The following is a 23,288-nucleotide window of genomic DNA, read 5'->3' on the forward strand; positions in this document are numbered from 1 at the left end:
TTAGCCAATAATGACAATGATGTGAATCGTGTTTTGTAGTCAAAACAACTAACAAAAGTGAGATATAATATGATGAACGATTGCATATGCAATCACCTTTGTTGGTGTGCAATATTAAATGTTTAATAAAATTCAATGGTAAATGGTCTGCATTTATATAGCGCTTTTCAGGTCAATGAAGACCTCACAAAGCGCTTTACAATGTGCTTCACGCTTACCCATTCACACACACACTCACACACCATTAGGGAGTCAGCCATGCAAGGTGCCAACCTGCTTATTGGGGGCATTAGGGATTCAGTGTCTTGCCTTTCTTTTCACGATTAGTATAACTACGGCCAGTCTCCAAATTCTATGTTGTAATTATTTTTGCCCATTTGTCCTGCTAGTCTTTTATCTTATTTTTTTTCTTTTAGGGCTTCTTTGAATGTGGGCACATGCGGCTTATATTTAGGTGCGGCTTATCTGTGTACAAAATGATTTTTCGTTTAAAAATTTGCTGGGTGCGGCTTATAATCAGGTGCGCTCTATAGTCCAAATTTTACGGTAACTTTTATCCTATTTTGAACTGATCCCTCTCCGAGACTTGCGTATACTCTGGCTGCAACAATGTTGACAAAAATCAATAATCGAAGTAATCGGCAATGAATTTCATTGTCGATTACTGTTGGCAGACACATTTTTCAACAGAGTGAGGCATCTCTACATGATTAAAATCTCTGCTGAGAGTCGCTCATGCGCAATAGCATCTCTGTCTCGAGCGGTAACATTTTGTAATGAATAGCGCATTGACATTTATCAGCAACTTGATACATAAATACAAATAAAGAATTAAACATGAAGGGTTTTTTTGTGAAAGACATTTTTATAGTTGTCCAAGACATTCTTTGTATTTGAGGGAATGTCCTCTATAAATTACGATCCTGATTATACTGTAAATGAGTTAATATTAGCATAAACCAAAAACGTCTAGTCGATTTATTGAACACCATTATCAAAAAATAAAAAAGAGGATAGTTTCTTGTGCTACGTAAAAATATAATTCATACCACGTTGTACACAACTGAGTCTTGGCCATACATTTTCTATAAGCCCTGTCCTCATTAGGTTTTCCAGTAACATTGGATCTTCCCGCTGACTTAACACTCTGGAAGGACACATACAGACTTGATGACACTCACATTTGAACTCATGAACAATTTTCTAAAGGCCTTCGTGCGGTTGAAATCGAATGAAATAGACAAAAACAAATCAATAGAAGTCACTGTTACTGATATATTGCAGAACTGGCTCATTTTGAGTAGGAGGGTGTGAAACCAAATACAATACTGCCTCTCTTAAGTAATGCACTGTCACTGCCAATTGGTAAACTTGTAGAAGCTCCAGACTGGAAACGCAGATGGAGGTTGGAATATTAAAAGAATCTCGTTCCAATCTGGCAAGGCGAAAGCAGTGAAACGCAACACCATCATCTGAGCCCTTTTAAATCTGTTTAAAACCAACTTGCCCCATTAAAGAACCACTCGTTAGCATAATTATTATATCGGAACGTTCCGACAAATGTAAGCTTTCAAAGTGGGTAGGTCAAACGCTCAATGGCTGACATCAGACGAGCGCCGGTGAGCATTTCACCCAAATTAGCTCAAATGTCACCATCCTAATTTTCCTCGTTCACCCCCTTCGGGGACTCCAATCTATGGCCAATAGCGGTCTCTTTCTGACAGTGATATCGGATAAGGCGTCTTAGGAGTGGCATAGCGATACAGTGTATATCCTTTTTCATGAATAAATCTATCCATGCATTCTTTTGACATCCATCCTTTGATTTTAACTCTTCCGATGCCATAGCGTATGAATACGTTTTCAACAGCATTTTCCCTGTGTGCCATTAAAATGTTTTTCTTCTTGTTTTATTTTTGCTAGACTATTTTAAAGGGTTTGACGCTGCTCATCAAGTATCAAGCCTCTGGGAATTATTCCAGTATGATAAATGTCAAGGTTAAAGTTTGCGATTGTATTAGAATGAAGAAAAGAACACACTCTGAGTCGAAGGTTTAGGTTTTTGATAACCCTTCCAACGGAGGTGCATGTTCCAGGATCAGATCAGGAAGAAAAACCGCTCCGCCCATGGCTAGAGGCTCATTTTTTGGAAAACACTAGAATGAAACAACACATTTGATTGGTTTGAACAAGATTATATGAACACAGGAAACAAATCTGATTGGTTTGGACAGGAAACACATGCAGTGTATCATGTTGGTCGCTAGATGACGTGCAAGTATAATGAATGAGCAATAAGGATAGTGAAACTTTGTAACACAATGCGTCTCTGTAAATGTAGGGAAGCAAGCTCTCGAGCGGGCTTGAAATGTGGGAAGAAAAATGGTGACAAGTCCCATTGTCATCGTCTGGTCTGAGAGGGATGACGTTTTGTGCACGTCCGTAGGAATGCAAAGCCAATTGCCATCATCAGTGAAAGTTCATGCATCGTTCATGCATAGTTCATGTATCAATCCAGTGATCTTGTAATACAATTTTGCAAGCAATGTGCCCTTCTGTTTGTAGAAAGGATTATTTGGATATTGGAGGAGTTACAAATGTATACATATATTAAAAAAAGCACCCAAGTGAAAGTTCTGCTTAAAATACATCATTTTTCAAAAAGCTGTTTTTTACAAATGTTTTCTTGGTATTTTCAGGAAACTTAGCAATGTTCAACTTTTGTTTGAATAAGCAATGGAAAAAGCTAGAAACATATTTTTTTAATTAAAGATGAGGGTCCAAGCTTTCTTTTGGTTTGTCCGATGCCTATACAGCTTCGAAACCAAAATTTCTCTAGCCTTTCAAAAATAAGGCAAAATTGCACACATTGGCTGGCACTGGCTCTCCTAATTTAAGAAAAACATCTGCCATTAAGTGAGTTCAGTGTAAATATGTGCCACGATTTCTTAGTGCAGCAAAGGCTTATACGGCACCGCACCTGCAACAGCTGCGCAAGGTCCATTTCATCCCCTATTTGCGGGGGTAAGTACCCGATACCTTTTTCTCCCCCACCTCGGTGTCGCTTTATTTAATCCTATAAAAATGTCATCACGGAAACGGGGCGACGACTCCGACGTCTATATGAGCCGCTTCAATAGACCGTCAAAGGGAATTGTGGCAGAACAGGTATTTGTGTTAGGTGTGTGCTCGACGTGCCGATACACTTCTGGCCTTGCGAGACCGATTGTGATTCATCGCTTCTCTCTGTGGCTTGTAAGACACGGCTCCATAGCGGCGCAGGTGTCAGTGTCAAGGGGAACTAGACGCAAATACTTTCTTTACGAGAATATCTGAGGAAGAAAAATCTATCCATTTAGGCCACCGATTGTGCAGATTGACATCAAGGCTGAACCGAAGCCCGCATGATGAAACGTCACCGTTTCCGACGTCTGTCCGGTTGATTTTGTTTCAGAATCTCGCGCCTTGTCGTTGCAGATGCCACATTCGAGTGATCGACACGTTCGGCACAGAACCAGCGTACAACCACGAGGAGTACGCCACTCTGCACGGCTACCGGACCAACTGGGGCTACTGGAACCTGAACGCCCGGCAGTACATGACCATGTTCCGTAAGAAGCTCTGTCTGCTTATAGTGTGATCTAATGCATTAGAATATACTAAACCTTTCAAAACAGGGGTGGCAATCAAATTTGACACTAAGAGCCGAAATTTTTAACCGTGAGAGTCAAAGAGCCACACCACACACTGACCGGCATTAGACGTAACCTACGCAGACGATTGGCAGTCAGTTATGTGTCCGGAGCATGAAAACAACAAAAATTAATTTCAAAATATTATTTATTATTTGTTATTAACTCTGGTGGATTCAAGTGTGTTTTAAAAGGGGAAAAAAACTAAACATGTAACAAGGCAAAGAGCCACAGTATATGAAATGAAATGAAATGATCTGCATTTATATAGCGCTTTTCAAGTCAATGACTTCCCAAAGTGCTTTACAGTGTGCTTCACATTTCCCTACAGCGGCCGTGCAGCCATGTAAGGCGCTAACCTGCTTATTGGGGGTACTAGGGGTTCAGTGTCTTACCCAAGGACACTTGACACGTAACACGGAGGAGCCGGGATTCGAACTGGGATCTCTTGATCCCAAGACGAGCGCTCTACCCGAAAGTCTGATGAAGCAAAGAGCCGCATTCTTATTGGCCAAGAGCCGCATGTGGCTTTAGAGCCGTGTGTTCGCCACCCCTGCTCTAAAAGGACAAGTGTGTATTTCTTTGCGCCTCCTAGTGGTGAAACAATTTCAAAAAATAGTGTTCATTTGAATAAGAAGCAAAAATGCATGAAATTTTGTATGTACATGTGTTTTGTGAAATTGCCGTTGGGTTAGTAATTTGCAAATGTATTTCATATAAAAACATTTTTTTTCATTTGTTATACATAAGAATTAGCCTCACCTAAAGGGAGCTCACATTGTAGTCCCCCATCTTGCTGCTATGTGTACATAAAACAAATTTGAAAAATAAAACGGTGTTTTTGTCACTTTGACTCCCCATAGTTTGTACTCTTCCTTGTGCTTTGTCGCACTCGTTTAATTTAAAAATGTTTAAGACTTCTTAAATTCCATTTGAAATCAAATTAGAGACCACGTCAACAAAAAAAATTCAAGTCTTGTTTATTTGTATGGTTCCTAATCACAATGAGTCTCAAAGGGCTGCACAGACCACAGATTATTGCAGACCACAGACTATTATTACACCATCACCTGATCTAAAACCTACATGAGGGCAAGGGAAAACTCAAAAACATTTGCAATAGGAATATGAAGACAGATGAGGTAATCCCCCTTCCAGGATGACCAGGCTGCAACGGGTATTGCAATAAAAAACGATAAAATAAAACATAAAATAACTAAAATATAAATTGGGAAAAAAAACATTGAAACACACAAAACAAAGGACAAATATGTCTTCCACACTATACATCGTGCCTCATGCACATTACCTGGCACAGCTTTTGGCCATGGGAAAAAATATTTGTCGAACAGCCACTTTTCAATAAATGTACACTTTCCCATGGTCCAAAAGAAAGTCTCAGTCCCAATTTTCTATGTCTATCGTGGTAAGACTTAAAAACATGCATCTGCTCTGAAAGGCCCGACTGAAACCACATCACTGTTTTGACAGTTTTGTTAATGTGGTCACGCCGTGATGCCACAATAGTAAATTGGTGAATTATTACAAAGACAATTGTTAAATATTACTAAATATTTTTAGCACAAACAAATATAAATCTTGTTAATGTGGTCACATCTTTGACTTTCGAAAATTGGATTTAAGACATTTTAATGGTAACTAAGGCCTTGTTTTTTAACTCAATTCCTTTTAAGACTTTTCAAGGATCCGCAGGAACCCTGTTTCAAGCATTGCCAGACGAAACATGCCGACTAAAAAAAGCTAACTGTCAACAAACGCGGTGAAAAGGTGAAGCAACTGGAAGCCGTTTTAACGGCACATGAGCGCTTTTTCATGCGACCTTTCGAGTCAAATGAAAATGCTACAAAGGCGAACTTTGAGGTCGCGACGCTGTTCGCCAAGCCCTGTTAACTGAATTCATTAAAGACTGTTCAAAGAAAGCCTGGCTGAATAGTCACTCCTTTTTTGGACCCACCTTTTTTAAGGACCCTCTCATCTTTAGGCAATAAATGAACCTGTTTTTTTAAATATACCAATTTCACGCTGCGGCCATTGGCTCATTCTTTCGACACTCTTGTTGTATTTAACGACGTTAGCTATTTTGAACCGCATCACACTTAACAAGCCGCGCCTTTCAGCTACACAAATGTACGAGTGATGATTTATATTTTTCCAAAGCGCGCATTGTTCCCTGCCTCCTTAGTGTGACTCGCTGAATTATCAGCTACATTACTTGGTGCGCTTCTCATATTCACTTGTAAACCGGCCGGCTGTAGCAGCGCCATTATCGTCTTTCTTTTGGCGGCCATGTTTCATTCTAACTACCCGCGTACCGAGACTAAACCCGCACGCTGGCGTTGTCGCGTGTTTCCATAGCCAGCAGCAGCTGGCGCACAGACAATGACTATTTATAATACTTAGGCATGCAGCTGTAGGGCAGAATTAGCGGCGGAATGGAACAATCCCGGACACTTTTTGTATCTCGCTCGCAGAGCGGCCGGCTTTTGTTCTCCATCTTTTGACTCAACTTTGCATTTCAGCTCACACGCCAGACAACTCCTTCATGGGTTTCGTGTCGGAGGAGCTAAATGACACGGAGAAGAGGAGCATCCAGCAGAGCAAAGTCAACAGCATGGCAGTTGTCTATGGGAAGGAGGCCAGCATGTGGAAGGTAGGAAACGAAAGAAAATGTGATGAAAGCTTCCATTTGGAAGGGAAACACAAAGCAAGATACATGGACTAAGATACAGTTGTACCTCTTGATACCAGCACCTCTAAACACGAGAATTTCGATACTCATTTTTTAAGCAAGATATTTCTTCGCCGGATCACGAGCAGTCCCATAGGCTACCATTAGAGATTGCTCAAGACCGATGTTCCCTCTAATCTTCCACGGGTCTGAGCGTTCACACAAAGTCGGTGGGCAACGCTTGAAACAACAGTGAGCAACCATAATCCCAAGTGTGGCAAGATAATCAATTATCAAACATGTCCAAAACTTGACATCACGTTACATTTTGCTGAGTTTCCGGCAATGCAAAATGATTTTTCTCTTTTGAATGAAATGACTCATGTACTATTGCAAAGGTTGTACGGCCTAAAAACGTTGTTTGGTCTTACAATTCTTTCACAAGATATCTATTTCTTTTTATTTCCTGATATATTTTGTCACATAATATTAACATTTTTGGGGGCTTATTTAGTCGCTTGTAAGATACAGAACTGTACTTAATCACATTTTTTAGTGGAAGTACAATATTGGCAACAAGATTCACTTGATATAATTGGAAACTATTTGAATGCAACACAAACTTTTTCTTATTTTTTCCGTGTTTTTTTCTACTTTTTTGTTTTTTCTTTTTGTTCTCTATTTACTTTTTTTCCTACATTTCTTTCTTTTCTTTTTTTCTGGCTTTTTTTCTAAACTTTTCCTTCTTTTTTTCTCTTATGCTTCTTTTTTTCTCAGCTTTTCACTACTTTTTCATTTTGGTATTTTTTTTCTTTTTTGTTCTATTCCCCCCTTCTTTTAAGTCATGTTGTGCATAATTTTACATAATATTTGGTCATGTTGGGATTAAAGAAGCAAAAACAACCTGAAGAGCCGTTTAGGACCCGAAAGAGCCGGTTCCTTTTAGTGAGCCGACCCGAAGAAGCCGGTTCTCTACTAACTTTACTCAACTTTGTTCTACTTCGACTCGACTTCAAAATACCGCATTTAGGACACAACGTCGGGGGAACCCGTGTATTTTTACCTGCATGCACTGTAACTTTGACTTAGGTTGCTTCTTAATTAATAATTTTGAGACCTCATTTTTTTGTGCTGGCTAGATTTTCTTGTGCGCTGAGAATGTGCGAGCAGTGCGCAATTGCGTTGCTCGTGATTGCTCACCCCCAGCATCAGCTCGTCTAGTGTGCCAATGCAAACTACCACGGGCAAAAAAAATAAAAATGCACTCTAAAAATGTGTTTTACATTAATTTAAAGTTACAGTAACTTTAATATGAAGCTTACAGTAGGTGCTTATGTATTATCTATAGTCTCTTAATCTCATACTTTTCAACCTCTGGCAATTGTTCCCCTTATAAATGATTTCAAATATTTTTTTTCAGCAATGTAAAACCTTAGAATACAACTTGGCACCTATTTACTCACAGCAAGACAGACTATAAAGAGTAGCGCGACAATTATAGCAATCTATGATGACGTCGTCTGCTATCGGTGACAGTCATACAGATTTCAAAATAGGCAAAATGAGAAGTATTTTTTTTTTATTTCCACTTTAAAATCGTTATATGGTGTAGACAATAGAAAATAATCAAAAAACGTATAAAAAATGGGGGAATACATAAGTTGACAGGTATGCCATCTCTGTGTTTTTTCCTTCCCTCTGCAGCACAAGCACGCATTCTTTCCTGGTCTCATAATAAACTTGCATTTTATTTCGTGTATATCATCTTATGTATCTTCATACTCTATTTGTTTGTTTTATTACTATTTGAATGTGTTTTTAGGGATCACGAAAATGTGTTTTAAAGCTATTTAGGTTTCACTTGTATGCTTTTGGGAGGGCAACAGGGGACTAATTCGTTTTTATTTATTTAATATCGAAAAAATGGGCTTGTTACAATTTCAGCTACAAGCACAATCCTGGAAAGAATTAAGCTTGTAAAACGAGGTACCAATGTATACGGTCTATAAAAATTACTCCAGGGGTCGGGAACATATGGCTCACGAGCCAGGTGTGGCTCTATTTATCAGTATATCTGGCTCAGAGATAAAATTCAATTTTTTATTTATTTAGGCTGGGAGAGTAACACCATGTTTCTATTACTAGTGGCCAAAGCTCCGTAAAGCTTTTCTACCTTTAAAGGTGGATTGCATCGCTTGAGATGTCCTTAAAGAAGATAAAAGTAAAATATCTGTTTTATTAAGTATGCGTGAAGTTGACTGAGGTTGACTGCTGGTAGCTTAGGGCTTCTCTGAGTTGGCTAGCTCTGTCCCACCGGTTTGGCCGCTAGCTTGATCAAGCTTGGCTTCTGACTTAGCAAGGTTCTCTGCTTGTTAAGCTGATTCTTGGTCAGGACCAGCCAGGGCGGCCTTGGTCCAGTTCCTCCTGTTAGGACATGCCCTCTTGCTTCTTGCTGGCCAAAATTCAGACTGCCTTGCGAGGTGAGACGTGTACCTGCTCTCGGTTCCGGTCTTCTGGGAGGGGCGGACCTCCTGTGGTGGAGTGGTCACGGCAACCTCTGATTCTCAAATAAAAGATAACGTCCCCATCCCAACCTCACATTTCACCGGTATCAGTCAAATAACATAGCTGACTTAAAACAAAGTATTCACCTCACATGTTTTGACATTGTTTGCTCATTTTCTGACATTGCGAAACGACCAAACGTTTAATACTCTACAATTATTTTTTTTCTACTTGTATTATTTTTTTCTGATTGTTATGTTGGATATTTATTGATTGTGGGACGCAGACTCTAGTATTATTTTATTTTATATATTTCATGAAATCGTCAAACATCACCAAGTGAAATAAAATCAACTGAAGAATTTATTTTTTGTCTGTAGATCAGGTTTGCCAGACTTTTTTTGATTTTTGTGTTAAAATAAATGGTTAAAAAAATTAAAAATATTTAGCTTTCATGGCTCTTTGAGTCAAAAAGGTTTCTGGTGGACCAGCAATGCATATTCACATGTTGTTTTCTTCTTTCCTCGCATTTCCCATCGGCATGCTGGGACACAAGCTTCAGGTAAGCTAATTTTTTCCAAAATTGCCGCGTGTTTGCTTGTCACTTAAGGTGTAAAATCCGAAATGAATGCAGCAGGGTTATACTGCGCATAGTTATCATTTGCATGAATTTTCCTAAATCGTGTTTTTCGCTCCGTCTATATTTACTTGCTCCGAATAAAATTGCCGCGATTGGAGCCAACAATTTCTAATTTTGCACTCACTGAAGCTGTTAAAATACCTCAAGGTCATAACATAAGTGTGTTAATGAGTGTTAGCCTTGTGTAAAAATGCTGCACAGATACTTGGAAAAATGATGGATGGATGGATGGATAGTATATAGAAGGATAACAATAACTCAAATAAATCAAGGGAGAAAAATAAAACAGTAGATAAAAACAAACCAAATAATAACAAAAACAAAGGTAAACAAATTAAAAAATAAATTAAATTGAAAATGTAATAAAAGAAAAAATATTTGATGTAAAAATATCAATGAAATTTAAAAAAATGTGACATAATTAAACGGATATAATATGACAACATTGTGAATAAATCAAAAGATTAATTAAAAGTAAATACTTAACAAAGTAAAGGTAGTGTGTGTCATTTGAGAAATCTTCAAAAAGTTGAGAGTAGAATGTTTTTTCTATTAAGTATGTGTTAACCATGGCCAACCGAGTTCAAGGAGCCTTTATTAAAGAAACTCCAATGCGCCTATCTTCCTCTATCTTACTTTTAGCACCGCTGATCTCGGACTTAAAAGCAGATTAGGAAGCGGGAAAGGTGGGAGGGATTTCTTGCTCGTTCCCAGGTTGTTGAAATAGTGGAAGTAAGAAAAGGCCTGTTTCAAGTACTGCCCGAGCACCAACCCAAACCCTGAAGATGAACAAGGAAGAGTTTATTAGTACTTGAGGATTGAGCTGACTGAGGCTACTATCATGACTTCTAACCAGGAGATGGCGGCAGAGAGTAGCAAATATTTAGGTTGCGGATAACTCTTTTAAAGACAATCAATGAAAATATCCATTGATAAAATAAATGGTAAATGGTCTGAATTTATATAGCGCTTTTCAAGCCAATGAAGGCCTCCTTACGCTTTACAATGTGCTTCACACTTACCCATTCCCACACACACTCACACACCAATAGCGGCCATGCAGCCATGCAAGGCGCCTACCTGCTTATTGGGGGCATTAGGGATTCAGCGTCTTGCCCAAGGACACTTCGATATATAACACGGATCCCAAGACGAGCGCTCTACCCCCTGAGCCAATGCCGCCCTAAAAAAAAAAAAAAAAAAAAATGGATTTTTTTTTTCCTGAACGATTGTAAAAATCCTGAAAATCGAGACTAAACCAATCAATTCAACCAGTCATTTTAAAGTCTAAAAAAGATCCCATTTTTGTCCCATTGGTCCATGCAGCTCAAAAGATTAACTTATCTGCAAATCCTCAAGAACCATTGTCCTTCCTGTTTCCATTTCGCCCTCCACCAACACAACGGATTGGGTTGACAGATTCAACAAGTTTCCTGATGAACTGCGGCCATGTCGGAGGATGGAGATGCTGAAAACCGGCTGGAGAATATGGGTCTTAAAGACCAGGGTTCCCTACCCCCAGTAACTCCTGGTACTCTACGGCAGGAGGACAGCCTTGCAAAATATAGCATGTTAATGCCCAGCAAAGAAGGATTTAAGCCACCTCTTTTCGACCTTCCAATAATTTGTATCGTCTGCCGCTGTTGGTACTCAAGAGTAATCTCTCTCGGCCAGGGGAAAATCCCCGTGGAGGAGCAGATCGATCGCTCCTGGTTCCAGTTACAGATAGAGGATTAACGGGGTGGGAGGGCGTCACAGTGCAGGTGGTGGGTTACAATAAGTACACCGGACCAGTTCTATGTAATTCTAGCATTGGTATATCACCAGGGGCAGATTCTAAATTTAGTGGCATGAACATAAGAAGGCAATATACCATATTGTCTGCGCTGTAAATTACACCGGATTATAAGGTGCACCCTAATGATTTGTCTTCTTCATATATTTTTCATATATAAGGCGCACAGGATTAGAAGGCACACAGAATTGAAACTACAGAAAGGGCTAAGAGTATAGTATTTGTTCATTGATCAGTCGGAATATATCACTGATCACAATCGCATAACATTGAATGCAACAGGAATTAAACCTGGATCGGAGCAGTCCATCCATTAGACCTCTAAGGATACAGAGGACATATGAAAAGGCACTCTTTTTTTCTCATCACAGTATTTTTAATCACGGGGCCAAATTGTTAAGATGATTATATTTATTATTGGTCCGGGACTGGTCCGTGGTACAGGAAAATATTGAGTACCACTGGAATACAGTACTGTATCGCCGATCCACAAAAATATTTACGAAGCGCATGAGATGTTGAACTGAATAAAGATAAAGGCATTATGGGAAGTAATTCAGTCTATTTGAACTGAATGCATGGAAAGGCATTATTGCAAGTAATTTGGTCATCCTGAAAGATATGAATAAACGCATGCCCGGACGTATCGAAAATGTTTGTCACTTTCAGTGCTTGGTTTGAGAATAAGTAAAACAAAATTTGATACAGATTTTTGAATATTATCTTTTTTTTTTCATTTCTCTTACATATCAGTTACTTTGACTGAAAATAGTGTGTTAACGGGATACAGTAAGACCTAATGCATTTCCATGTGTCGTTTCTTGGGGATCTAGTAGATCGTACCTGGCCCACTTGTGCTGTGATCCAGGTTTGAGTCCTGTTATATTCCATGCTATGCAATTGTGGTGGTTAGGACTCTGCTCTTACCATTGCTAATCAGTTCAATAACTATTACCACCGTAGTTATGCAATTGTGGTTGGCAAAAGACTGATCAATAATTGCACAAACATCACAACGCATTTCTAATTTCAATGTCTGCCTAAAAGGCGCAATGGATTATAAGCCGCATGTTGAAATTTTGGGCAAATTTGAGGTATTTGGGTGCACCTTATAGTCTGGAAAATATTGTATTTAAAATATGACCACACATATGCATTCATCAACATGCTTCCCCTTTAAGGGCAAGGAAGGTTTCCTGCAGATCCTGCACAAATACATGGAAGTGCATGGAACTGTGTACTACGAGACACAGAGGCCTCCAGAGGTTCCGGCTTTTGTCAAGAACCACGGCCTGCTGGCCCAGCAAGATCTGCAGCAGCTCCTGCGAAAAGCCAAGGTGAGGAACGCTCACCTAAAGATCGTACCTTTATTGCGTTTTTAAATGCTCATATTTGTCTGTCTGCAGCTATTCATTGGCTTTGGGTTTCCCTACGAAGGCCCCGCCCCCCTGGAAGCGATAGCCAACGGCTGCGTCTTCCTGCAGCCAAAGTTCGACCCGCCTCATAGTTCTCTCAATCACGAGTTCTTCAAAGGAAAGCCAACATCAAGAGAAGTAGAGAATCTTTGACTCTATCGATCTATTTTTACCAGTAGAGTAATCCTTCGCTTTCGTGTGGGTCACTTTTCTCGGTTTTACTACTTTGGATTGTCGTTTTGCATTCTGATTGGCTAAACACTCGCCCGGACACTTTTTTGCCTGTGTCTGTTTGTGCGAAATTTGAACCTATATCCCATACGCGTAAATCTTTTTCAATTTCAAGTTTCTTTAAAAGACATAATTTCAACACAACACAAAAGCAGAGCAACATGCTTTCTATCACCAACAAACATGGACTTCTCGGCACACCAAATGAAGGTTAAGGCAGTTTTCCGTAATGTTCATATGAAGTAATGTAGTTTTCGAACATTCAAAATTAATCAATGTTTTTTAATTGGGCTTCCTAAACAAAACTGGCAAATATATAATGATGATATAAAGCCACTCTAATAACATATGTGCATAATTTACAATTTTGAGCCCATTTGGGATTTTTGCCTAAATCAATTTCCCTCAGACAGCTGCTTTATCTGCACAATTGCCCAAATCGCCAATCATTCTAATATTAACAATCAATAGTGCAATATAGAAGCAAGATTGTTTTTTAAAATTTCAACAATACAAAAGTTATTTGTGGAAAAAAATAAAACGTTTATAAAATACAGTTGTTACCTTTTGGTGGGTGGGTGAACCCAAAAACAGAGAAGTAGGAGCCATGGCAGAGTGTTTAAAAAGATGGTATTTTATAACAAAAGTATTTACAAAGTAACAAATAAACAAGTGGTCCCAGGATAATGAAATGTCCAAACTAGAGAGAAAAAACAAACCTCACAAACCAGGATAAACTGGAAAACGGTGTGATTGTGATTTTGATGATGACCTGACAAAGAAAATTGTTTTTTGTTGGCGACAATATATCATTGGAAGTAAAATGCCTTGTGCCCTGAATCTATACAATGGTGCAATAAAACAGCGAGATTATTTTAAAAGAAAATTCTGTACTGTCAAATTATTTTTGTAAAAATAAAAGTTTATAAAGTACTGTACTTTTATTTGTCAAATGAATTCTTGAGCCTAGAAATTGGGTTTGTTCTTTGGTTCCATTGTATATTAAAGTACTTAATAAAGAAATATGAATATATAAAGGTTTCTACTTTGCGGAACCGTTTTCTGAAAGCAACCCTTGAGTTGAGTTGAAACATATACAAATAACCACGGCAGACGAATATAACCACGACTTTTTACGATGGTGACTTATTGCTGTGCCAACCGGAAAGGTTCTAAGCCCAATTTGGAATGTTATCATATCCGGTTTGATAGAAGACTGCAATGTTTATGTGCAAATCACACGGAGGGAGTCGCATCCCTCAAAACATACCAGGATTTGCAGCGAACATTTTTTACAAGGTATATTTGATGTGCTTCCAATCAATTTTATGTTAAGTAAATAAGAGTGTTGTGACTAACTTCAACTCGCCTGAAGAAGAATCTCACTCCTCTTAACATGAACTCGCTCTCTTTTTTTCCTTTGCCTCTCAGCGCCATGTTGCCGACAGAACGAGTGTCACGATCGTAGTCTGTATAGGGTGTTTATTAAGGAATATTGATTGGTGAGATTAAAAAATGCGTAATTAAAATTAGTAGTAAAAAATTAGCCACAATGAGTCACGCCATTTACACTCAACGTAGCCACTGTAGTAAAAACTAAAATGATAACTAATTGAGCAGCTTTAAGTTACAACCAACTTGAGATTTAATGGCACCCTGGATAAAACATGTTAGCATAAAGAGCTAACGTAAGTGTTTTACCTTTGCAATAATGAAGTGCCTCGCCACGTACCAGTAACCCAACCAGCTACGAAGAACTTGTAAAAATCCAGTATATAAATGGATACTCCATTTTACAATATAGCTTTACAGATGGTGTGGACTGAAATAGATGTGCGACTTTGTCAGGAGGAAGACTGTAAAGGTCGGTAGCTAGCAATGCTAATGCTATCCTGAGTTTCTCTAGATAGAGCTTTTTTGTGCACAATATTCACATGACTAGTCATTGCCAATGGTGCTGAATACTATAGTTTTTTTGTTTTTGTTGACTGTTTATTGCCCTCACCCACTGTTTACTACAGTTTACTGCCGTCCGTCATGGTGTCTTCACCTGGTTGGTCACGTGTGGAAAGGGTCAATATGACAGTTTGTCTTAAAAATTGTTTTTTTTCCTGGACCGTTTGCCAGTTATTTATCGAGAGGGTAGCATACCTGTCAAATCCTTGAGATTGTGGAGTGTATTTTATACCACTTCATTTTCAATTCTTGGTATAAAACCAGAAAGGTCCTCGCAACCCAGAAGAACAATCGCAAAGTGGCCGGAAAAGTGTACCCTTTTGTTTCCGAGGAAAATAAAAAGTCTCCTTTTTTGTTTTTTTTGTGCAGGTGTCTTCTCAGCACCCGTATGCTGAGCAATATATCGGCAGCCCACACGTCAGGACGGTGGATTACAACAATTCTGTGGAGTTTGAGGCCGTCATCAGAGAAATTATGAGGACAGAGGTAGACTAAAAATAAAAAAGATGGTTTGTTTTGGCGTTTTTGATATCAAATAGACCAGGAAACAGAGTAAGAGATCATGTGAGCTATTTGAAAGTAACAAAAAATGCCATTTATCTACTATAGTCAGGGTTGGGTAGGGTTACTTTAACTTGATTACTTTCAATTACTTTTGGATTACTCCAATACCAAATATGCTAATAAAAGACAAAAAGTAACTAAATATGAATAAAATGATGACTCACAACACGTGGTAAGCTTTCTCTCCTGGCCTTGATCTCTTTGATCTCCGGCAAAACTCACATAAAATGTGACAGAAACAAAATGAAAATAAATCCAAACAGCTTGCCAACATCATTTTTGCCGTTCCATGTATTCCGTTACTCCCCAAGCCTGCACAAAATTTAGTCATTTTATTCATATTTAGTTTCGTTTGTCTTTTATGAGCATATTTGGTATTGGAGTAATCCAAAAGTAATTGAAAGTAATCCAGTTAAAGTAACCCTACCCAACCCTGACTATAGTGGTGTATAACGAGCAGTTTTTGTAAACTAACAAAAATAACACATAGTTTGGGTGCGCATTATTTGAGAAGTTTTACTGTGATTTACTGTAGTATGTTACCGTGTTTGTGCAATAATCGATGTGTCGCTCAATATCTCTGACCACCATCGCAAAACATTGGGTGCAGCAGTAATTGAACCTGGGTTGCGGCAGTGAGAGTGCCCAATTCCGACCACTAGACCACCAGTGATATAGTTGACACAACAAAATACATTAGATTGTTTCTCATTATAACACTATTTTTATTCACGGTACCAGAGACGAATGTTCAATATCAATAAACGCAAGAAAGCACAAGAAGGGGCAAAAACTCTTTGATGTAGCTGATGCTGAATCGAACATTCAAGGACATAGAATAAATTGTCAAGTTGATGTTGGTATTGTGTGTTATGTTTTAAAAAAATGATTTTAATCATGGCTGCCCATTTTGCGTTTATATCTTTCAGGGCGAATTTCTGTTTTCTCAATTATCTAACATTTGTTTCTGGACCGTTAAAAAAAAATAATGAGATAATGTGTTCAAATGCAATGCCTTTTCCTATGTCAGCAGTACCACTAGTGGTCTAGCGGTTAGGTGTTGGGTCTAAGTCAAGTCATGTTTATTTGAGACGCCCTTAATCATAAGGAGTCTCAAAGGGCTGCACTGACCACAGACTATTGCAAAATACAGACTATTATTGCTCCATCCCCTGATCTAAAACCTACATGAGGGCAAGGGAAAACTCAGCGACATTTTTAAAAGTAATAATGCTTGACAATAAATCTGAAATCCGGTAGCTCCTTGTAGTCCATTGCGCCTTATAAGTAAAAATGATATGATAAAATACTGATTTTTGGGCGTGCGCCTTATAATCCAGTGCGCCTTATGGTGGAAAATACACACATTATTGGGTCTTTATCTTTTATCAGGCCTACAACTCTTAAGTCATAATTTGCCGTAAATATCAGGCTGATCGATATCGTGCAGCTGTCAAATTGCCTCATTTTCTTTGTCGTTTTGGATGCTCATTGATTAAAAAGCAGGGCAAAACTTGCTAGCTCCGCCAATAAGGGCAAAAGCGCTTTGATGGCAGTCTCACAGCGACTCTTTGATGAATTCGGTAAAATAACATTGGTTCGATTTGTCTGCTGCCATGGTGGCTGGGGATCCGTTGAGGGGACTGACCAATATGAGCAAATGAATGAGCAGAAAGCATCAAATGAATTAGCTGAAAACGCCAGTCAGCCTTGTGATTGGTCTGGATGGAGCGGTGTACGTAGAGCCTGGGTGAAACATGCGGTTCGCGAGCTGGACCATGCCCACTAACAGATTGAATCAGGCCCGCAAGACAATGTTGAGAGAAGAGAAAAACGGGCTGCGGTTTATAATAGATTCACCTAATGTCACCACTGCCAAACTAATTGTAGCTTTATTTTTTTGCCTTTCTTTTTCTTTCTTCCTTTCTTTCTCATTCTCTTATTTTCCGTATTTTTCTTTTCTCTCTTGTCTTCTCTCTCCCTCATTCTCTCGCTCTTTCCTTTTCTCTATTTAGCTATCTTTCTCTTTGTCCCTTTTTCTCTCTTTATATAGTTCTCTCTCATTTTGCAGAGTTTTTGCTCTCTCTCTTTGTTTCTCTTCTCTCCTTCTCTTGTTTTCTGTATTGGGTCTTTCTCTCCTTTTTTGTCTTTCTCTCTTTTTTGCTCTTTTTCTGTCATTATTTCCTTATTGCTTTCTTTATTTTTTTCATCCTCTATTTTTCTTGATTTCTCTCTATATTTATTTTTCTTTCCTTCACTTTTTGTTTCACTCCCGTTCTTTCACTTTCTTTTGCTGTCTTTCTCTCCATTTCCCTCTTCTTGCTTAGTCGTTCTTTCTCTTTCATTTTCTCTCTCTTCGTTTCTCTTTATTTTTCTCCTATTCTTGCTCCGTTAATTTCTCTCCTCTCTCCCTCTCATGCTTTCTCTCTTCTCTTCTTTCTTTCTCTCTCTCTCTTTGTTTCTCTTTTTTTTATTTTATTCTCTCTTCATTTCTCTCTCTCTCTCTCTCCATTTCGCTTGCTCTCTTTCTCTCACACTCTCTCTCTCTCTTCTGTTTTCTCTCTCTTATCTCCTCTTTCTCTTTCTCTCTCTCTCTCTCTCTCTCTCCTTCTCTCTCTCTCTCCTTCTCTGCTTCTTTATTTCTCTACTTCTCTCCATCTCTATTTCTCTATTTCTCTCCTTCTTTCATTCTCTCCTTCTCCATTTCTCTCCTTCTCTATTTCTCTCATTCACTCTTTCTGTCTTTCTTTCTAATCTGTCTGGACCTCGTGAGAATGTTTTTTTTCTACCCTGCGGGCCGGAGCTAAAATGAGTTTGACACCCCTGATGTAGATCTTTTGGCCACGAACGAAACGAAGGGGACAAACATGATGTGGCAATTCCTTTGTATGAAAACACACCAGCTCTTCTTTGGGCACGTATGCGCTCACACACAGCAATTTTCACCAGCACAAAAGGAATCTCTTTGAAATGATGGAATTCCTTGTTTCAGCCCAAAGAGCTCTACCTACACATTACAGCCATTATCTACAAACCGCACAAAAACCGTTTTGTTCACTCGTGCGGGACAAAGCAATCTCTCGCGGTCTGACGAGTCATCGCGTTCCAATAAATCTTTCGCTCTTTCTGTCTTCTCATCAAAAGGATCTGGACGCTTTTTGAGACGGTTTTATAAAAGTAGATCATCTCTCCAGCCGTCTCGACTCGTCTCCTTGAAGCGAATCGTAATCACGCCGACCGGCCCCGTTTTTCCGAGCACCTTTCGCCTCAGTCCCGCTTGCTTTTAAGCGACTTTTCAGTTCCTTGAAATCCTTGAAAACGTTTGAATTCTAATGTTGCATTCTAAGGTTTGGAAATATCTTGAATTTCGGGTGAAGTGCTTGTAAATACTCGAAATTGTTGCCGTGATTCATGCCAGTCTGACGATACATAAATGTGCGGTTCCTTCTCACTGTCTCTTCATTTTCCTCATGCTAAGGTTTTCGAGTTTTTCCTTTCCCTCATGTAGGCTTTAGATCAGGGAATGGTGTAATAATTCTCTGTAGTTTGCAATTGTCTGTGGTCTGTGCAGGCCTTTGCGACTCATTGTGATTAAGGGCTGTACAAATAAACTTGACTTGAATTACATATAAAAAAGAATGCTTAAAAAATGACACCAACACGCCTGCTCCACTTCGCCATTGAATTTCTTATTCCCTCGTGATTAACGACAGCTAGCATTAGTTCATATTTTACATTATCACCTGAAGAGTCATTGCCCAAGAGGTACAAGATGCCAAGAGGCTGCTGTTTTAATCAACGATGGCTAGAAAACAGAAAATACAAACAATTGCTGTAATGTGGAACAAATCCACGCACAGCATTCTGCAAAGTATACAAAAAACATCAAATTGTTCACTTTAGGAGATTCAACTCTCTACAGTCATATTAAGGAACATCACAGAGACAACCATGTTTTTTTGTGTATTTGCTACATGCTACCCCCAAACAGGGCACCATGAGTTGATTACATGTGTATTAGTACAAGGATTACGCATAATTTATGAACATTTATTCTGTGTCATGCAAAAAATGAAGGTAGCGCCTCTCTTTTGTGACACTGTGGTCCTGGATTTGTAGTTCTAGGATTATGCACTTTTGACTAGCTTGCTCTGTCCACTCCACGCATCGGCCCGGTATTGCAGTACCTCCGGGAACGGTGCATTCGCAATGATCGCAACAAGGCTTTAGGGCTAGGACCTTAGCTTGGCCTTTTGGCTGAGAGTAAGTGTCCGGGCTCCTAGGCTTTGTAGCGTATTATGAACTGACCGATAACGGATAATGAATAATGAATAACGAAGATAGATAAATAACCCTTAAAAACCCCTAAAAACCCCAGTTGTAAATTTTAATGGGAAGAACTCCCTGCAACTGAAAATGTGAGCTACATATTACGCTCATTTTTACCCAACACTTTTTTTTACTTTTAAAATAAATATGTCCTGAGAAATGAAAATGCTAGAATAAGAATTGCATATGTGAATCTCTGATATATTTGTGGCTCTGCAAAAAACATTCACATTCGATTTTTTTTTTTTTTTTTAATGGTATTGGAGAAATTGGGAAATCTGCTTTGAAAGTCCTTCAAAAGTGCTTGAATTTTGCCTTGAAAAAGGTGTTCAAACCCCATATCAGGCAGGTGCTAAAAACAAGCAACATGCAAATTAAATATGAAAATGGTTGTGCGTTTTTTTTTTGTTTGCTGCAGGTGGAACCGTATTTGCCGTATGAGTACACGTGCGAGGGCATGTTGGAGCGGGTGCACGCTTACATTCAGTTTCAGGTGAGTTTCTATCTTTTATCATATAAATCAAGGGTCACCAATGTGGGGCCTGTGGGCAAGCGCTATCCCCCCAAAAAACACCAGGGTAGCTCACTCACCAGTGTCGCATCATTTTGGTTTTCTATGAAATTAAAAATCCTAAGAATGGAAAGGATTTTTAGAAAGTGTTGTATATTGGTAAAATGATTTCTTACTGGTATAAAAACATTAACATGGACACTGTCCTGCGTGACAAAACAACAATAGATCTACAAATAATAACAGAACACAGACTTGCAATTAAATGAGTGGTCGTTATTGTCATTACACAAAGTACAAAATTGTTGGGAATCTCCATTCAGTGCAAGAAAGCGATTTAGAGATGGACTGGCTTGCAGGACATTAGCATCGGGTAAACTCGAATTGAGCCAGGTATCCTCGATGATTAAAATACAACCATCCCTAGTGCAGTGGTGTCCCACGAGTTTTAGCACCAGGTCATCCATCTCATGTGTAATAGATCTGGCCTTGGTGAGAAATGGGCTTGACAGGGGAGGCTTAAGGGAGGTGTTAACCTAGCCGTAGCAGTAGGCCGGTACTGCAAACTCGCTCTTGCCTTCTCTCCCGACACTGCCTCAGTCGGTTTCCAGACCCGATAACAATCCACGGAGCACCTGCTGGTGATCTCAATTTCTCTGCACTCTACTGACTATCCTCATAGTCTGAATAAATTACTAAATTTCTTTTCAATGGAACGTATTTCCATTTATAGTATTTTTTTTAGTATTTCCATTGTAGAATTTCGGTAATAATACTGAAATTGTATTAGTATTGTAATAGTATTTTTGTGTTGTGTTTTCTTTAGGATTTTTTCTTTTCATAATGAAAGCAAAATAATAAATTAGGTACCTATTTCAAGTACTAAATTTGATATTTTTGCAGTAATTTTGTAGCATTTTTGTTGTCGTGAAAATGGGAGTAGAAGTTGGCACCGAAAAACATGTATTTTTAGTAGTCCGTTATTTACGATTATATATATTGTCCTTATATTTTGAACATTTTTAATTGGCTGTAGTTTGCCCACCCCTGCCCGTGAGGAACAACTAATACAAGTGCTGTACTGATGATCCAAGAGATGACCCAAGACTATAAATCAGTGGTTTTCCTTATTTTACGTGAGTAAGGCTTCTCAAACACCCCCAAAATGATGGCACTCTTCAAGTCAAATAAAGACCAGGACTTGCTGACTCCTGGTGATCCACTTGACTGCATTAAACAGCAGTTGAGCGCAACGCCTGAATTCTGTGGAGCGGCGTGTCAGTTTCTCTCAGCACCCTCACAAATCTTTGCCCTCCCTCCGGTCCCAAACACTCCATCTAATGACATTGATGGACTAGGGACAAGTCACGCAAGAAGGGATGCGCCTGGTCGCCAACATGATATATTTGCAAATGCGGACGGCAAGCAGATGATGATTTGTATCTTGAGAGTCCTTTTCATTATTTACGGCCCGGGTGACACAAAGATTGTTTTGTTAACGTTTTAGTGAGGCCGAACGACTGTAAAGGACCAGACCTGCCATTTTTAGAACTGAATGTATGAATAAAAAAAAATACTAACGAATATGTGCTGTGTGTATATCACGTTATAATTATATGACATAAATGCAATTTAGTTATATATTTATGCATTTTTTTCATGTAGTTTGTCATCTATCATATATATATATATATATATATATATATATGTCAAGTCATGTTTATTTGTATAACCCTTAATGACAAAGAGTCTCAAAGGGCTGCACAGATCAAAGACTATTGCAAACTACCGACTATTATGACACCATCCCCTGATCTAAAACCTACATGAGGGCAAATAATACCCAGATACACAGATATTGTCAACATAAAATATAGGTTCATATGCTATAGAATAGAAGTGTGTTTTAAGCTTAGATTTAAACATTTCCACTGATGTTGCAGACCGAATCTCAGGGGGAAGAGCATTCCACAGCACCGGGGCCCGAATGGAGAACGCTCTCGAACCTGCGGATCTCTTCTTGGCTCTTGGGATCACTAGCAGACCAGCATTTTCAGAGCAAAGGCTCCAGACCGGAACATGGGGGGAAATTAAATCTGAAAGATATGAGGGAGCAAGTCCTTGCATGATTTTGTATACTACCAACAGAACCTTGAAATCACATCTTAAGCTAACAGGGAGCCAATGCAGGTTAGCTAAAATCGTGGTGTTCGGCAGGGTTCAGCCCAGCCGAACACCACGATTTTACTTGGCCCCCTTCTTTTCAGAATTTATATGCTTTCATTAGGTGATATTATTCGCAAGTATTACACTCAACTATGTCTTCCGATGGAGAAATCTGCCACACTAAACTGTGGAGATAAAAGAATGGATGTCACTCAACTTCTTGCGCCTTAACTCTGAAAAGACAGAAATGCTAGTTATTGGTCCATCTAAATGCCGTGACTTCTTCTCAAAAACGTCTCTGAACATTGACAAATGTGTGTGTATATATATATACATATATATATATATATATATATATATATATATATATATATATATGATATTATATACTTATTTATCATATTGATGTATTTTGTCATGTATGTTTTTAGGCATTTCTTTGGTGATGTATTTTGTCACAACAAAATGTTATTCGGTGTCCCAGTTGCCTAAGCTTTTCACCTATTGGTTGATCAATGATTTACAATCAGTGGACTCGTCGATTATCCAATAGGTGAAACGCAAGGCCAGTTTGTTGCGCCCCTTCATTTGAATAATACTAATAATTTTGATGATACAAAATATGCAAACCCCTCAACAAAATGTTTAGAAAAAATTCTCAAAAATAAATGACGAATTACATAACAAAATATGTGATAAATTACACAACAAAATAAATACCTAAATGAAGAAATTAATGACCAAATATGCGACAAAATACATGATAAAAGGAATTTTTAAATTTAAAAAAAGTAC

General features: G+C 38.7%; 1 protein-coding gene across 1 annotated transcript in view; it reads left to right on the plus strand.

Annotated features, from left to right (window-relative positions):
• The window catches only part of LOC148360810 (alpha-1,6-mannosylglycoprotein 6-beta-N-acetylglucosaminyltransferase B-like), a 155,913-nt gene that overhangs the window by 125,255 nt on the left and 7,370 nt on the right, over positions 1-23,288 (plus strand). Inside the window, exons 10-16 of the mRNA XM_088341707.1 lie at positions 3,478-3,611; positions 6,233-6,363; positions 9,443-9,448; positions 12,503-12,658; positions 12,728-12,874; positions 15,293-15,409; positions 20,235-20,309. Coding sequence (XP_088197833.1) covers positions 3,478-3,611; positions 6,233-6,363; positions 9,443-9,448; positions 12,503-12,658; positions 12,728-12,874; positions 15,293-15,409; positions 20,235-20,309 — 766 coding nt within the window. The remainder of the gene's footprint in view (positions 1-3,477; positions 3,612-6,232; positions 6,364-9,442; positions 9,449-12,502; positions 12,659-12,727; positions 12,875-15,292; positions 15,410-20,234; positions 20,310-23,288) is intronic.

This window comes from Urocampus carinirostris, chromosome 8 (genome assembly GCF_059441175.1).
Source record: "Urocampus carinirostris isolate Australia breed hairy pipefish chromosome 8, RoL_Ucar_1.0, whole genome shotgun sequence".
NCBI classification, from domain to species: domain Eukaryota; kingdom Metazoa; phylum Chordata; class Actinopteri; order Syngnathiformes; family Syngnathidae; genus Urocampus; species Urocampus carinirostris.